Source organism: Henckelia pumila, chromosome 2, assembly GCF_033568475.1.
Source record: "Henckelia pumila isolate YLH828 chromosome 2, ASM3356847v2, whole genome shotgun sequence".
In the NCBI taxonomy this organism is placed as follows: domain Eukaryota; kingdom Viridiplantae; phylum Streptophyta; class Magnoliopsida; order Lamiales; family Gesneriaceae; genus Henckelia; species Henckelia pumila.
Window position 1 is genome coordinate 131,213,057 of NC_133121.1, and position 18,835 is coordinate 131,231,891.

Below are 18,835 nucleotides of genomic sequence, written 5' to 3' on the forward strand. Positions count from 1 at the left end.
TAATTATATTGATGGTTTACCAACCAAATATATGAATCAGATTTTCACAATTATAAAAAGGCATATGGCCAAGACACCTTTATCATTTAAATTGATGTTTTTAGACAATAAAATTATACTCCTTCCGTCTCAAATATTATATATATGATTATTTGTTTTATGAAACATATTAATAAAACTATTGGAAATAAAAACAAAGTTTAATTTACAAACAAATTAAATTTCTATTTTATTCTTGTTTAATTCACGAAAAAAAATGTTTCCATGTTAAAAATATCATTAAAAAACAAATTATACAAATAAATTTCCTATTTTATTTTTATTTAATGAGTTGGATCGACTAAAAAATGACAAGGACACGAATTATATAGGACAAATTAGTAAAAGATCATATAAACAATACCACTGCATATAGAAACTTATCTATATATTTGCAAAATTTGAAGGGAAAATAAGGAATTAATAATTGAGAAAGAGGTCGTAATATATATATAAAATCTTATTTTCAAAGTTAATGATATATATTTTAAAAAAAACATGAATTGTAAATATAAGCAATTTTCATTCTCATTTACTGATCAATTATTATTATTATTTTTCAAATTGATCTTTCGTGCAACACACGTGCAATTTTTTGGACAATTTGAAATTCGAAAATTTTTATATCATAAACCTACCACTACAAGAATTAATATGAAAATCATCATGAGTTAAATTAAATTATTTTAGATTGATGTGTGATCGCATGCAGAGCATATCAGCTGTCCAACAATATTTTTCCACTTCGTCCCCGAACACTAAAACTCGGTACCGGGTTTTAATTGTTTTTTTAATTTTTCGCGTAACTAAAACACGGTACCGGGTTTTAGTAGTCGGGGACAAGTTGGGCATCATTGGTTAGACATCTGAAAATTCTATATATATATATATCATCACATGATAACATTATACAAAAACCTAAGAAAATAAACATATATCCATTCAGAAAACGATCAAATTTACAGAGAAAATCGATCGACAGCATCAAATGAATTGAAGAAACACACCAATATATATATATATAGCAAGTTTTATTTAATTATTAACAATAAAAAGGATCGCAGTACTGGATCCTGGCCGGAGTCTTACGAAATGTAAAAGAAATAATTAATGTGGTTCCACGAATAACAAGCTAAGGGATTCAAATGAAACGGATGGTTGCAGCAGTCGAATCCTCCGGTGACCATCCACCATCACCGTCGCTGCCTCCTTCCGGAGTCGTCACCAACGGCTCAGCAACAGCACCAGCTTCCTCTAGGGCTTTCATCCTCAGATTGATCTCCTCCAGCGTCTCACGAATGATGTAACACATCTCCCTCGCATCACGAGGATCGAAATCGTCAATGCTAGCCTTCCCCTCTATCACACTGAACATGAAAATCACCAGTTCTTTCCTCTTGATCTCCTTTTTCACGCGGCGGAGCCTCTCCTCCGCCCTCTTGATCTGATGCAGAGTGAAGCTCTCTTGGTTCACCATCTTTTTGGTTTTTTCGATCACCGGCAACTTCTTGAAACGCTTGATCACCGTCCGCGCCACCTCATGCGACGGCCACACCACCGGAGCAGGCTCGTAGGAGCTGTATATGACGACGCACGCCTCCACGCCGCATAAGGTCTTGATCTCGCTCACTTTCTTGATCAGCCCCTTCTTTCTCTTCTTAAACGAAGCCTTCCTTTCAGCATCGCTGTCGATATAGGCTAGGGTGATCTTCTTTCTTGCCATTTCTTAATGTGTGTGTGTTAGTAATATTTGCTAATATTTCTTCCTTGGGATGTATTTTTTTTATGAGACGAGGGTGGGTATATATAGAAAATTTCTTGTATCAATTAGGGTTTGTGAAAATTCATAATCGAACGGTTTAAATTATTGCGAATCAAGATTATATAATCTTTACCACCCGTTTATATAAAATCGCAAACTTTATTTATGTGCGCACGCCGCCACATCTATATTATACATAAATTATGAATGGCGACGTTCATGGTCACAAAATGTGGGAGCCCTATTCCATCCTCCTTTAATATATAATGGATAAGAACATTGATTATTTTATTCGCCGAAAATAAAATATACTAGCTAATATTTTTAAAAACTAGTACCAGTAACCATCGCACGTGATTTCCACATGCTCAGATAATTTATTTATTCGAAGAAAGAATTTTTTTGTAAAAAAAGTATAAGAGTGCGAAAAACATGTGAACTTTGAAAATAGATAGTGAGAATTTGGAGATAAAATGGGAAAGAGATGAAGAAAGGTTTGCAGATTACTAATAAAGTCACACCATGCATCAAAATTACATAAAAAAAAATTATGGGGATATAAAAGTGGAAATAAATTTTGGTGTCACATACATAATAGTAAAGATATCAACGTAATTGCACTTATTATAATATAATTTGATATATTTAAAAAATTATATTTTTTTCACGTGCCAATCATGAATACTAGTTAATATGTGATGAAATTTGAGTATATATAATAGCATTCTTTATTCGTTCATACTGATTGTAAATAATATGAAGTATATTTTGTTGTCAAATGCCTTTTCCCTAGACGTTTTGTTGGGTTTAATCACTTTAAATTGTTTCGATTTTTTTATATATATGTTTGCTGCGCGGAAAGTAAAATAATCAACCTTGTTACAGTGTGTAACGGGATTCGGGAATATGTTTAAAATATTTAAACTTCAATCAGATTTATGTAATAATACGAAACCGTCCAAATTTGGAGTCGTTTTTCTTTAATGGCGCGAGTGGAAATATTTGAATTTTCTTTTTCAGAAAATTTTATGAATCCTTCGATCCATTAATATGAGCTATATATGTTGAATGTCAATCACGTACAATCTGAACGTAATTGACTAGTACTGATGCATGAAATATACATATTGTACCTAAAATATTATTATATATATCTCTATTTAATTATTCGATAGAATTGCCTTTTGTAAAAAAAAAAAATTGTTCACAAAGAATATACTATTAAGACAATCCACGACTAGAAAATCAGAAACTACGAATAATATTTTATTTCCACATTCTTCATGTATTTTTTTATCAATAACATACTGAGATTTGTAATCTTAAGGTATTGTTAGGGAGAGTTTTTAGGAAGTATTTTTCAACTTATTTTGAACAAAATTTTGAAATTTTGTAAAACTTTGTAAAGAAAAAACGAGAAGTTTTCTGAAAGCTTCCAAACACTACGTACTACATAAATTTTAGATTAATTAATCACTTTTGACACCTTTAATATCTGAAAATTCCTCCATGTGAATGTTGAATCACAAAGTGCGAAGACTATTTTTGCTTCAATTAATGAATGTGAAATATAATTTAGATTTACTTTTATGACATAAATATATATATATATATATTACAATACCCTTTGCTAAAAATCTTAATATATTACACTTTTTTTGTTTCCCAAAACAGAAGCATGTGTATTTTGCTTGTTTCTTCCAACATTATTTGCGACACATACAATCCCATCCCAAAGGCCTGCATACTACATTCATGTTTCCAAAAAAGAGAATACAGATCGGAGTTTATATTATTAATTTACTGAACACGTATAGCAAAAAATAGCAGTAAATAAACAAAAAGAATGCAAACTGATCAGAAAGATTGTAACTTTGAGGAGAACACCTCCATGAATTACAATGATTTATTCCATTCAATTATTTTCATAATCGTTCAAAGCAGTTACGACGAAGTTTTTATTGTAATGAAACGAGGGTTTTCCATAAATATATATACACACAAATATACATATACATACATACTAGTACTAGTTTAAGAAATGGGTTGTGACAAGAAGATTCTAAAAATATGAAAATATATATATGTAAGGTGAAAATCCTAGTATTTAAAAACCATGAACTACTGATTCTGGACAAAACATAACATGGCTCGAGGTGTAGAGATAGAATTAATTTATGTATTTATTCCAGTAATACATGATGGTTTATTACTTACTTGCAATAGTTTATTTGTATCTTGAGGCAGTCTGAACAAAGAGCCAAGAGACTTGGAGTAAATCTCGTTATATGTCAAATGGAAAAAAAAAAAAAAAAAAGAAAATTTGAGTTGTGCACCTTTAACCATGAACGTCGAATTCTTTTAATCTACAAATATTTTGTTCAAAACATACAGTTGATGTTTAATTAGTTAAATATAACTGATACGTTAATTTTTTTTGAATCTTGTATTTAGTTTGAGACGGCCCCCCAAGATCGAAATCCTGGATCCGTCCCTGGTCTGAACAAAGAGCCAACAAAACTTGGAGTGCTTAATCTCGTTATATGTCAAATGAAAAAAAAAATTGAGTTGTGCACCATTAACAAAACCTAAATTATTTTGTCCAACGATCAAAATTCATAAGCTTCATATGCATAAATTGTTGATTTGATTCTTCTAATTAACTTTCAAGAAAATCATGATTCAGCATTGCATAGATTTCGGCACCAGATAATATATATAAATTTTCACAAACACCGAACAAGTTGCATTAAAGAAATGGTCATACTAATTATATAGTATAAACCTTCAAAATGTTATTCCTAATCTCAGCACAAGTTCCACAAAGCCAGAAGATCAAATAGGATAATTTTGTTTTTTTTTTATCACAATTCACGAAAATCATCAAAGCCACAAATGATAATATATAGCTAGTAAACAAAATATTTATACAAGGATCGGAGAGGATGGATGGATAATTTGGAATGAAGCTTGAGATTAATTACGAACGACGACTAATCAGTTCATAGTTGCCTGACCTTTGAGTCGGCCTAATACGGCTGCCGGCCGCCGGAGTTTGACGCCCATGCACCGTCCATTGGGAGCTGTCCGTTGAGTGGCGGCATATTGAACAATGGAAGCCCCATCGACGAAGGATCCGGGAACTGGTTCCCACCGCTTCCACCGCCGGAACCAGGGTGGGAAGGCGGCGGAGTCTGCAACTGAAGCGCCTCCTCTTCCTCCAACGGCAGCCTCTCGTACGCCACGTTGGTGAACGACGCCGCTATGATAATGACCGGCCCCGACGCGATCAAAGCTCCCACCACATTCCCTCCCACCACCTGTCCCTGTCCGCCGGCAAGATATATGGTCAAGCTGGTGGCTCCAGGCGGCGCAGGCGGCGGAAGAAAGGAACCCGACAAGGACAAAATCTCAAACCTCCCGTGAAGTGTGACCACGCTTCCCGCCGCCGCCGGCTGCCGCAAGCTGACGTTGTTGACGGTCCCCGTCCCGCTCAGTATACAAACCCCTCTCTGCCGCTTCCTCGCGTAGGTCGCCACCACCTCGAAGACGTCGCAGCCGCCGCCCACCTCCAGTATGTGTGCTCGGAGAGTGTTTGCGCTCTCACGGGTTATTATCACCGGCGGCTTCGGCCTGTTTTTGGATCCAGCGGGACGGCCTCTAGGCCTACGCGCCGCCGCATCACCGGAGCTGGAATTAGAGTTGACTAAATCCAAACCCTGATCCGTATTATCACCGGAAAAGAGATTGCGATTGGATTCATGATCTTCAGATCTCTGGAGATGGGCGAGGTCTTGCCTGTGCAGCTGAGAAACAAAGTGAGAAGCTGAACCTAAATCCAAACCAGCCATATACTACAACAAAGATACAACAGGAAACAATGAAAAATATTAATAATTTTCAGACAAATATAATAAAAATAAAATAATTAAGACAGTATATTAAAATGGAGTGAATTTTTTTTATATATATATAAAGGCACGAGAGAATTCAAACCCTAGAGCGAATAGAAAACAAGGAGAATCGAGATGGGAGAAATTAAAGGAGAGGTTGGGGTGGTGGAGTGCAAAGAGAGAGAAGCCAGCTTTGTGCTAAAAATATAAAGTAAACTAATTTTATAATGATGAATAAAATAATAGCCATATTCAAAGATGAAAATGAAGTTTATTATATGTTTTCTCCATTTAAATAAGACTCTGTGTGTTTACAAGTAATTATTGCAGAGTAAACGATAGCAACGGGTTTCACCAGGTTGTATATTTTTCCGTGGAAGGAAAAATATATATCCATATATATATTGAATGTTTTTATTTCTACAGCGGGTCTAATTGTCATCAATATTTGTTTAAATAGGTTTCATGGATAAATATGTGTGAGACTGTCTCACAAAAATACCTAGCGGGTAAAAATAATGCACTTAGGGTAAGTGAAAGAGATCACGTACGTTACTCTCAATTGTATCCATTGTTATGCATATTCATTGTGTTATTATGGTGTAATTAAGGTTTTTATCTTCCATAAACACACGATAATATTGTCTAATTATAATTATAGTAAGACTTAAAACATTATAATTATAATATGGCATTGTCTACGATACTCATACTGTTGTTGAGGGCATGCATATATACACACACACCAAATTTCGGGTTTTAAAAAATAAATCAGTTATACAGTACTTTTGTTCATGAAGTGTATAACTTACTTGCAACGGTTATTAATTTCTAATATTTTTCTCAACCAACATATTTCTGTACCATAATAAAAAATAATTAAATAAATATTGTTAATATATGTACATGTACCGTCTGGAACATAAGACTTGTTTATAAAATAAAAATAAACTAAGATTAATTTTTTTTATTTCAAAAGGTACATATTTTAAAATAGCATTCGACTTTTGTTAAAACATGACAAGTGCTTCTATGATCATTATATTGTACATATTTAATTAATGTATATATAGATTGGAAACTGAACAGCGTAATTGTTAAAACTCAGGGTTTGGTTCCAGCAATCTAGTTTAAGATTGCCTTTTTATTTAAATAAACATTTTATTCAATACTTTAATTATGCATATGTGCTTAAGGCATAATTAAATGTGTGGGGATATTTATAATAATATATATTTGTCGATAAAAAGTGAAGTTGGAATCCATGAGGGGTTGAGTTAAACAGGTTGCTCCTTGTTAAAAAAATTTATTTTAGTCTGTTGCGTTTCAATACTTTTTTTATATTGGAAAATTTTATTGATAAGGGAGTGCAATACAAGGGGCAATATCCAACTCTTTCGTACAATTTTACAAGCTCAAACGTAACTACATGAAAAGCGAACAAAGCCCTACACGGAACCCGAGCTAGAAAAAAAGATCAACCAAACTGAATAAATTATATAAAACCCAAAACAAATGTTCAAGCTCAATGACTTGAATCAACTGTTGCGGTACTTCAATACTTCATATATATATATAATTTTGATATGATTACGCACGAATGTGTGCAGGAAATTTGTGGACGATTGCTAAAACATAGTAGTGTATGTTTTAGAACTTTATATTTTTGTTAAAAAGTATTGAGTGCTAAAATACTATCGTGTTTTAGCAGTCGTCCAGTGATTTCCTGCATACTTTTGTGCGGGAATCAAGACTATGTATATAAATATAGAGTAAAATATATTTTGGTACACGAACTATTGATAAAATGTCAAATTGGTACACGAACTATTGAAAATGGCTTAATTGGTACATAATCCAACTAAAAAAACGATTTTATCCTTTGTAAAATTTCTTTTAAGTCCAATTATTTTTAGTAAATTCAATTAAGTGCATATTTTATTTTTAAAATTAATTTTTATTGATTAAAATTGTTAAAATAATTATATAAGTTTAAAAATTATAAGAAATAAATATTTTACTATTTTTATAATATATTTATATTTTTAAAGGTGCGCATTTTTACCGAACCGAATTGAAAATTCGGTTCGTCCGAAATTCGAACTTTAACCGAATTTTTGGTTTGTTCGAATTCCGAATTAAAAATCGAACTGAATTTAACTGTTCGGTTAAAAACCAGTTCGGTTTCTGTTTTAACCAAAATCAATTTTTTATATTTTTTGTTATTTTTATATGTATTATTATTTATTTTATTCATATAAAAAATAATGATTTAAAAAAATAAAAAAATCGATTTTCGGTTCGATTAATTAGGAGAAAAACCGATCCGAATTAACAGTTCGATTTTTGGTTCAAATCGAATTTTCAGCTTCGACTCATTTCGAGTGGTTAACCGATCCATGAACACCCCTTATTTTTACTCATTAATAAATTATTTATTTAAATATAATATATTTTAAAAATATTAATAAATATATAATAAAATGATATTTTTCTGTCTGTATTAAATAATTAACCAAGTTTTTTGAAAAACAATTGATATAAAAATTATAATTAATAAAACAACATGCAAAAAATAATTCATAAAATATTATTTGAACTGCTAATTTGGTTCAGTTTTTCCTTCTAATTAACTGAATCGAACCGAAAACCGATTTTTTTTAAATTATTATTTTTTGTATGTGTAAAATAAATAATAATACATATAAAAATAACAAAAATAATATAAAAAATTGATTTTGGTTAAAATAAAAATCGAACCGATTTTTAACCGAACAGTTAAATTCAGTTCGATTTTAAATTCAGAATTCGAACAAACCAAAAATTCGGTTAAAGTTTGAATTTTTTGTTCGGATTTCGAACGAACCGAATTTTCAATTCGGTTTGGTAAAAATGCGCACCTTTAAAAATATAAATATATTATAAAAATAGTGAAATAATTATTTTTTATAATTTTTAAAGTTATATAATTTTTTTAAACAATTTTAATCAATAAAAATTAGTTTGAAAAATAAAATATGCACTTAATTGAATTTACTAAAAATAATTGGACTTAAAAAATTTTTTACAAAGGATAAAATCGTTTTTTTAGTTGGATTATGTACCAATTAAGCCATTTTCAATAGTTCGTGTACCAATTTGACATTTTATCAATAGTTCGTGTACCAAAATATATTTTACTCCTATAAATATATATTATCATCTTCCAATATCGATTATGAAACACAATATGTGAATTTTGGTACATCGATAGCCTAATTATCAGTTATTTTGAGAAAAATTTTACTTTTGATATTATGTATTATCAATTTTCAAATTTAGTCACGTATCTTTTAATTATTGGTAATTTTACTGATTTCTTATTGAGAATGCTAATTCACCATTACGTGCATCAGCGTCGCATTGGTGTGACATCGGTGATGATATGTCACAAAATTGACCAAGCTTGCCAAAAAAAAAAAAAAAATTAAAAATAACGGATTAAAATTAAAATTTGATAACATAAAAAAACAAAATCGTTAAAAAAAACAAATTTACAATACCAAAATTGGAATTTCCCTAAATTTTGCCGAAATGCTAAAATACAGAATCTCCCAACTTGTTCTTAATTTTTTTTTCCCGTTGGTTAAAAGAGTGGGCATAATTATTAAAAATGTAGATGAGAGGGACGTTCAATATACGGTATGAATCTCTATATATGTGTGATAATTACTCATATTTATGTCTCTAAATTGTGATAGAATATAATTCAAATGGGAATTTTATATTTTCCGATAAGTAATTTTGATAAGTAGCATCACTTTATATCTAGTTTATATATATATATATATATATATATATATATATATATATATATATATATAAGGTTTTATTTAATAAATATATTATTTTAAAGACGCAAAAATAATTTGTTTGGTTCGAGTTTGACGTTCCAAATAAGTAAATAGATTAATAAAAATAAGTCCAGGTGGTATTTGTATATAATAATTTATGGTCGGGAAACAATTGTATGATGTTAAATATTTTTTTCCCGACACATTCATAGAATTTAGACACATATATCACAAGTTTCTGTTTCCATGCTTTGGCTGACGTCTGGACTATATGTGGTTCACATCATTAACCATTATGCAGTGTTTTTCTTGATTTTTAATACTAAGCATGAGTTCAAGACAAACTAAAGAGACCGACTTTATGGTTTAGAGGAATATGATGCATTTAATAATTTAATGATAAGATTTATAATTTTTAAAAAATGGAAAAAATGATTTTTTTTCCATTTAATTAAGTAACTTTCAACTATATGCAAGTACATCAAAATCAATTTTCTCAAATATTTAAAGAGGACAAGAGGTCATTATTTTAGGTCATTCAATTCAGATTCTTCCGCGGCGGATGGGGTCCTTAATTTCAAGCTCTTTGCATTTGGCCTTCACTCAAAAAAATTGAAAGGAGACGAGATTACACAGTCACTTTTTTTTCTTTTTTTTTTTGTAGATAAGTATTTTAAATTAAGTTGTATTTGTATATTCTGAATTAAATGTAAGGTTTGACTTCATATTATATATTTCAATACTATATTATAAATAATAGATCAAAATGATGGGCCACATTAATAGTGAATTGATTTTTAAAGTACTTCTAATTTTGCTCCATTCCCGAAAAATATTATAGGGTCATTTCGTCTTCTTTTCTGGGAAAAAAAACATTTTTATATTATTTTACTTCAGAACAAAAGTTTAGATCAGTTTTGTGAGTTTCCAAAAGACGACAAGATCATCTTGTCATTTGTCTTGAATTTAATTTTGACCCTAAATTAACTATATAAATTACACGAATAATTCTTATGCGCCATCTCCGAAACATCGTGTCTATGTATCGAGTGATTTGATCTGTAATTAGTTAATATATACGTTGCTATATGTCACATATACATTTGAAATGAAATTTATTGTAAATTATAAATCACTGACTTTTTTGGTAAACTCTCGAACTATATTCTATATCATATTATAGATATATTTGTTCCAAGTAAAATAATATAAGAAGAAAAGAATGGCGAGGTTGTCAAATGTATTAACTATATATATTACTCCAAAAGAAGAAAAAATATATATGCATACATTAACCGCATACGATACTCATTCTGGCATGCATGAACATTGAATAGTATATTATACGGGCATTCGCGTGATACTAATTCTGGAAATCTTTAAGGGCATGTTTGAAGTCATGGATTAATAATCCATGTATTAATAACTTATCTAATCTAACTTTTTTTTTGTTATATTATTTATTCATCTTTTAATTACTTATGTCATATTAATCAAATCATTAATTATTTATCTTACATCAATCAAATCATTAACTTTAAATTACTATATTACCATTTATAAATAATATTATTTATATTATTCTTAATTATTAAAAGGATAACATGGTAATTTACTAATTTTATATAAAATATAACCAATCAAATCAAAAAAATCATAATCTATCTATCTATCAAATCAAATCATATATTAACTATTTTTTTTATTTATTTTTTTATTACAATATATTACTTATCTATATATTATATATCTTATCACTAACTTCAAACGGACCCTTAGTAAAGAGATTTGTTATAATTAGTTTGTGAGCTGAGATCTAGTTGTAAACTTGGATTTTAATTAATTAGTGACAGATGAGATACAAATTATAAATTATACATACATGTTTATATGTTTCGAACGAGATTTCCAAATACCATCTAAGATGGTTGAAAATAAAGTAAATATAGGAAGAAAAAAATTTTGGTCCGATATGTTTGTCATTTTGCGAATTCGATCCTTTATATTTTTAGATTTCAGTTTTAGTCTGCTATTTTTATTTTTTTGATAATTTTAGTTTTTTTTTATGTGGCGCTGATGTGGCACAAATGCAGGGTTGATGTGGAGCTGACGTGTACAGTGTCACGTAAGTATTTTCGAAAAAAAAGAATTGAAATTGCCAAAAATCAAAACATGCGGGACTAAAACTGAAATATGAAAACATAGAAAACCGAAATAACAAAGTGACAAACATACATAACCAAAATTGCATTTTTCCCTAAATATTATTATTCTAGTTTATTTTCTTTCCCCGTAATGCTTTTTCATTCTATATTTCTTATCACACCATAATGCTTTCCCCGTAATGCGTTTTCTGATAAATTATATTTTAGAATTTCAAAATAATCAATACCTTATTAATAAACTATATCTATATATATATATATATAATTAACTTAATAAGGGAATTATATATGTATGTATATATATATATTTATAGAACTTGTTCAAGCCATTGTTAATTACATGAGATGAAATATACAATTTAGAAAAATATTAATTACCCAAAATTAAACAAAGTCAAAAAATAGACATATATAATTCCCTTAATTATTAAGTCAATTATATATCAACTCTCAAAGGATTTAGTCAACAAGCAATGCATGCAGTCAAATCTTACCTTCCCCATCTGAACAGACACACTTCCACACAAAAACACACACACTCAGCCTAAAAATTACCCACACTGGACGCACGCACATTGAGGGTTGAATAGGGGTCACTTGGAGAGTATATATTTTTACATTTTCATTAATTATACAGATTAAATTTACTTGTCTAACAAAAAAGAGAAGGAAAAAAAATTACAATAGCCAGTAATTTATTCACATGTATTATCTACGTAATAAGTCGACTCTCGCTTTTAAGAATAAAAATTAATTATATCTAATTTTATATAATAAATACTTTTCTGAGATTAATAATAAATTGTAGGTAGTGTGAGCTAGTGTGTGTGTTGACCACCTCACCCTTTTGGTTTCGATTGAGAGGCCATTCTGCCCACGTGCACTTCCCCCTCATAGTTTGTTCCAAAACATAAATATCGTGTAATATCATATTTTTGTATATAATTATAATTACTATGTGGTTAACTATTTTTTTTTCCATAGAAGTAGTTTCTGAAAAAAATTGTAAAAGAACTTAGTAGTACTTGAATATACATCATGAGATAACTTATTTCTTTATTTGAAAAATATATGTGTGATCCACTTTCTTTGCCAGAAGTATATATATATATATATATATATATATATATATATATATATATCAAAAACACTAATACAAAAGTATAAAATTATCAGTGATAATTTAATTCCCACCGTTTGGTTTGAGTGATAGGATAAGTAATACATAGATAAATAATATAATGTAAATTAAAAATAAAAAAAATTAGTTAATACATTATTTGATTTGATGGATAGATTATAATTTATTTGATTTAATTTATGTAAAATTAATAATTAATAAATAGATAAATAATATGACGAAAATAAGACAAAATTTATTGAGATAAATTATACATAGATTAATAATACATCAAACCAAACAATAAGGTGAATAAAAACTGTCTTTTGTGTTGTGTTTTTTTTAAAAACAAAATATTTCAATAATGACCTTAGTTTGTTTTTATGTTGTTCAAACTTTGATTTTTTTTAATTTTATTTTTACAAAACTATTCTTATGTTGTAAGGTACCGTTTGAAGTTAAAGACGAGATAAATAATGTAAAGATAAGTAATATATTGTAATAAAAAATAAATAAAAAATTATAGTTAATATAATATTTGATTTGATTGATAGATTATAGTATGTTTGATTTGATTAATTAAATTTTATATAAAAATAGTAAATTACCATCTTGACATTTTAATAATTAATAAAATATGGATATTATTATTTATAAAGGGTAATGTAGTAATTTAAATTTAATGATTGATTGATATAGGATAAATAATTAATAATTTAATTGATGTAAAATATATAATTAATGGGTATATAAATAATATGACAAAACAAACAATACCTAAGATTATTATAAAATTCGATGAAATAAAAATAAATTTTTAAAAAAATTATGATTATACGAACAAGCAACAACGCTAAAAGTGTCAACGGCTAATAAACCCTGGCTAGCTAGTGTCTGTTGTTCTCTGGTTGGCAGGTGTAGCTACTACTTAGTCGTGGGTAGGTGTTCTTTTTGCCTGAGTTGCACAAAACCTTAAAAGAAAGTCCAAATTACACCCCACCCCCCCAACCCCACCCTCTGTAAAAACTAAAAATCCCCCAGAATTACCGGGCACCACGATCTATGCAGTCAAGGACAAATGGTGTTATGGCATATATACATACACAATTTGTCTTTTACAATTATATTACAATATAGTATATATATATATAGTTAAAATACATATTATTTTATCAAAATTCATGCAACAAAAGGCACGTACAACACTAATTTTTTAATCTCAATATATATATATCATTTAAATTCAAACCCGATTTTTTTATTTTTTCCTCATATTATTCATTTTTCATTAAAAAAAAAACATAAAAATGTCATCAAATGAGGGAGACCAGACAGACAGCAACAAAAGTTTTAGCAATACACATTAAATTAAGGGTGATCAGATCAGACTGACACTCCAAACTGACTTTTTTAATCAAAATTTCCAATTCATTAACTCTGAGTCAAGGGAATTTTACTCATTAATTTAATAAAATTTTAATTAATTGATTTCAAACAATAATAAATTTAGCATCCAGAAACTTTCTTCAACTAATTGTATTATTATTATACCAAATCATTTTCATGAATATAATTAATTATGATAATTTAACCACGGGATTATAATTTCTTTCAAAAAAAAGTGTTATTATTATATTACATGCAGGCCAGGTTACATTATTGTATCTAAATCCAATCTGGTTTCAGAAGATCTGCCCATCGTATCAATCTTGTCTAGATCACACATCAACATCAAACCATCGTTTTATCAAACACCTATATTAGTTTTTTTAAAAAAATTTTTATTTAAAAAATGTGACCATTTTATGGAGAATTTATGAAAAATATTGAAAATATACTTTCCTTACTCATTCAAAATTTTTTTTTTACTAGTCTTATCTAAAGTAATTGTACACAAATATTATATTTATTTACTCACGTGCGACTTTATGTAATTATTAATTATTATTCTAATGTACCATATTAAACATATATATATAATATCAATATTCCGAAAAAGATGGTAATGCGTGCTATACTAATTCGCTACAAAATTATGAATATACGTTGCTAAAAATATCTTTTACTTTTTAAAATATTATTATTTGATATAAAGGTTAAAGTTATACAGATTAGGATTATTGAAAAAATTATATAGGATTGAAATAAATAATGATACGTTTGATTTAAATGATTGATATCGGGATTGAGATAATGGTAAATTGAAAATTTAATTTTTTACCCTTGTAATTATAAATAAAAATTTAATATTATATTAATTATTCATTTTTCTTAAATTTTAAATTCAAACCACAAAAAATAACTAAAAATATTAATCAAAATATAGAAAATAATAAATTTAATAATAATATAAATATGAATTTATTTTTATAATTAAAATATTAATAAATAATTTTAATTTTAATTTTTTGTTATCCAGATTAACTTATTTTATTCTAATTATTTTAAATAAAAATTATTAACAATTACAATATTACTGTTAAATAAATAATATATAAATAATTAATAATAATTAAAATATGGGGAATAGTAATAAAATTAATTATTAATTAGTTATATTATAAATTATTTTTATTTTTATTATATTAGTTATTAAATTTTCACTGTTTTCAAACTAAAAACTAACTAAAAAATTAATAAAATTTATAAAATCATTAAATTTAATAATAATATAAGTATGCATTTATTAAGAAATATAATAATAATCTGAATATTAATTTTAACGTTAAATAAAGGTTGATAACAATATTAATTATTAAAATGTCACTATTTTAATTTCCAAAGCACAAAAAATAACTAAAAATATTAATTAAAATATAAAATAATTAAATTTAATTATAATATAAAAATTAATTTATTTATAATTAAAAAAGTAATAATAATTTTAATATTGATTTTAAAATTTAATAACAACATAATATTAATATTATATTATAAATTATATTTAAATAATATTAAATTTCTAGAATTTATAATAATAGTTTTAATATTAATTTTATTGTTAAATAAAGTTAATAGAAATTATAATGTTACTGTTAAAATTAGTTATATTATAAATTATATTTAAATATTATTAAATTTCTTGAATTTATACTTACTTAAATTGTAGGGTATTATAGGGAAATTTTTTTTTATCAAGCTTCATCCCTCCTTCTTGGTATTATTTAATCTCATAACCTGTTTGATAGCCATGACAAGAGGGTGACTGAAAAATAATCAGCTATAATCACAAGTTTGGTACTTCGAAATTATCCCAACGTTTGTCACATGGCCCGCACTGTACACATTAAATGGTGCATAACTTATCAGAGTTGAACTCGCGTGATTCTTTATGCAAGCCATGGATTATATGAAAAATTTCCTATTTTACCCTTTTATAATTAAATCTAAAATAAATCCCTTCGTTCTTCAATTTTGTTACGCGTTGCTGATTAGATAGATATTGAAAAATTGTGGTTATGGAATCAATAATTAAATGCGATGTGAGAAATTTTGGTTTATATCAATATTAAAAATATATTGTTTATTTGAGAAAATATATACACACATTTATAAAAATATAACGGGTTTTAATATTTATCAGCAATTAGAAATCGTCACAGATTCGGTACTCAATATTTTAATTATTATTAATTAGTTTAAAATAATATTATTAAGAAGAATAATAGTAAGTAAAATAAAATGACACTAATAATATTATTATTACTATGAGTAATAATAACAAGATTAAATAAATTCTTTCTCAATAATAAATAAGAAATACTAGCAACATGACGAATAAGAAGAAGAATTAGTAAAATAATTAATAATAAAAGTTCAATTAATAATGATATTAACTGTAAAATAGTAAGAAAATTAATTGACGCGAGTAAGAGTTAAATTAATAATAATAAATTAATAATATTAAATGTAAAATTAAAAATAATGGATAGTAGCTAGGAGACAAATTAATAATATAATATATTCAATTATATTAATTATAATTATAAAAATATAAGAAATATTAGGAATTAAATATTACTGATTATAAAAGAATAATATAATCACTTATAATGAGAATAATAAATTTGTAATAAGTTTATTAGACTTATTATATATTATCATTAATTTAATATTAATTTACTTATTTCTTCGTATTCTTATTGTACTTAATATTGATATGATCAATATATTTTAAAAATTATTTATTATTTATTTTATAGATTATTTTGTTTTCTATTATTTATTTATTGTTTTTGTTTATATATTAAGATTAGGTAATTATTTACACATAGTGGGGATATTTTGGTCATTACATGGTAATACAAAAAATTAATCCATACTGTTAAAATCATACCAAACATTATATATTTTATCCCACCATTATATTTATCCCTATCTCTCATATTTTTATCACTCTAATTACTAATCTTTTACTTATCATATCACACGTACCAAACGAAGCCTTCAAATAATAATAATCTCTACATTGTGGGCCGAATGCGGACTGGACGAGCCTATCATAATATATATCATGCATATCAAACACATGATAAGACATGAATGAATTATTAAAAATTAAACGCACTCAATTTAATTTTCTTGACCCCAATCCAAGCCTTTTCTTCTTATCTCTATTTCATCAAGAAAATTGTATTTCTTAAAATAATTTTGATCCTTATCCTTTTAATTTAGTCATATACTCAAAACCCCAAAAATCTCACTAATTCTTAAATACATGTTTCTTTTATTTAAGAATTTAATTTAATTTTTTTCAAAAAAACTTTTTTAGAGGGTGTTTGGCAGAGCTTAAAAGCTCTTTCAAACAGCTTATAAGCTGTTTTAGAGCTTTCAAGCTCTGAAATGTGTTTGGTAAAATTTTTTAAAAAACAGCTTATAAGCTATCAAAACAAGTTGTTTGACAGCTTATAAGCTGTTTTTAAAAAAATAAGGGGGATGTACTTTTAAAAAAAAAATTATTTTAATATTTTATCTCTCTAAAATATCCTTGAATATTTTAATAAATCTCCATCTTATCCTCCACTCATTAAATATTAAATATTATTTTAAAAAAATTACAAATCACATAAATTTTTCTAAAAGTAAAATATTAAAATAATTTTATTTTTTAATATAGGTTTATTCTAAAATTATTTTCGTATATATATAACTCGAAATATTATTTTCATAAAATTATATCCTTTTTTGTAATTTTGACAATAAAATGATCTTATAATACTAAACATATCAACATCTTTAAGTTGGTTAAAATAAGTTTACCCAAACACTTTAACAACTTATTTTTAAAATAAGTTCTAACAGCTTATAAGCTCATAAAATAGCTTTTAAGCTCTAAAAGCTTATAAGTTTTTTTTAATAAGTTTAGCCAGACACCTTCTAATCCACCTATCCACGAGCATAATTGTTCAATACATATTCTTTTAGCATTAATATTATTTTAATAGTTTAATGAATTTCGTTCTCCGTATGAATTTTTGTGGCATCATCTTCGATTAATTATATCAATACAACTCAAATATTTTAAAATTTACGTCAACTCAAATTTAATGATCACTCGTCTAATACGGACAAATATTACTCTCAACAATTATTATAATTTCTTTCTTTATTCTTCTTTTTTTTAAACATATTATCTAAATATATAAGGTATGATGATGATATACGATGATGATGATGGTAGTAATAGTAGTAGTAATAGACTAGTAGTAGTAGGATAAATGTTCATCGTGTTATAACATTGGGAAAAAAATATGACTATGCATGCCAAATTTACCGAATTCATCGTGTCACACTCCCTCCATTTGTCTTTTGGTCTGCCCCAAGTGAAGAATCCAAAATCGAAATATTATTTGTAACAAATAATATATATCTTATGGAGTATACTATACGAAAAGAATGTGCAAGGTCTCCATACTAATTCGTTAATTTATCATTTGATCATTAATTTGATGTCTATTACGTAAGTTTTATAATTTTCATATTGCCTTGGTCAATTGTAAAATTATTATATGATTCATATAAGT

The 18,835-nt window shown here is 26.9% G+C and overlaps 2 protein-coding genes across 2 annotated transcripts; both read right to left on the bottom strand.

Annotated features, from left to right (window-relative positions):
* Positions 1-1,041: 1,041 nt before the first annotated feature.
* LOC140885430 (agamous-like MADS-box protein AGL80) lies at positions 1,042-1,798 on the bottom strand. Its single transcript, XM_073292387.1, has one exon. It carries the CDS (start codon positions 1,760-1,762, stop codon positions 1,181-1,183), a length of 582 nt encoding a protein of 193 aa, XP_073148488.1. The 5' UTR covers positions 1,763-1,798; the 3' UTR covers positions 1,042-1,180.
* Positions 1,799-4,550: 2,752 nt separating this feature from the next.
* Positions 4,551-5,865, bottom strand: LOC140882238 (AT-hook motif nuclear-localized protein 21-like). Its single transcript, XM_073288105.1, has 2 exons — positions 5,798-5,865; positions 4,551-5,655 (listed from the first exon to the last, which is right to left on the bottom strand). The coding sequence occupies exon 2, from the start codon at positions 5,650-5,652 to the stop codon at positions 4,831-4,833; it is 822 nt and encodes a 273-aa protein (XP_073144206.1). The 5' UTR covers positions 5,653-5,655; positions 5,798-5,865; the 3' UTR covers positions 4,551-4,830.
* Positions 5,866-18,835: the final 12,970 nt, after the last annotated feature.

What these genes read in the sequence shown, in the direction of transcription:
- LOC140885430 (XM_073292387.1), bottom strand. Translation starts at nt 1,762, where the DNA reads ATGGCAAGAAAGAAGATCACCCTAGCCTATATCGACAGCGATGCTGAA.
- LOC140882238 (XM_073288105.1), bottom strand. Translation starts at nt 5,652, where the DNA reads ATGGCTGGTTTGGATTTAGGTTCAGCTTCTCACTTTGTTTCTCAGCTG.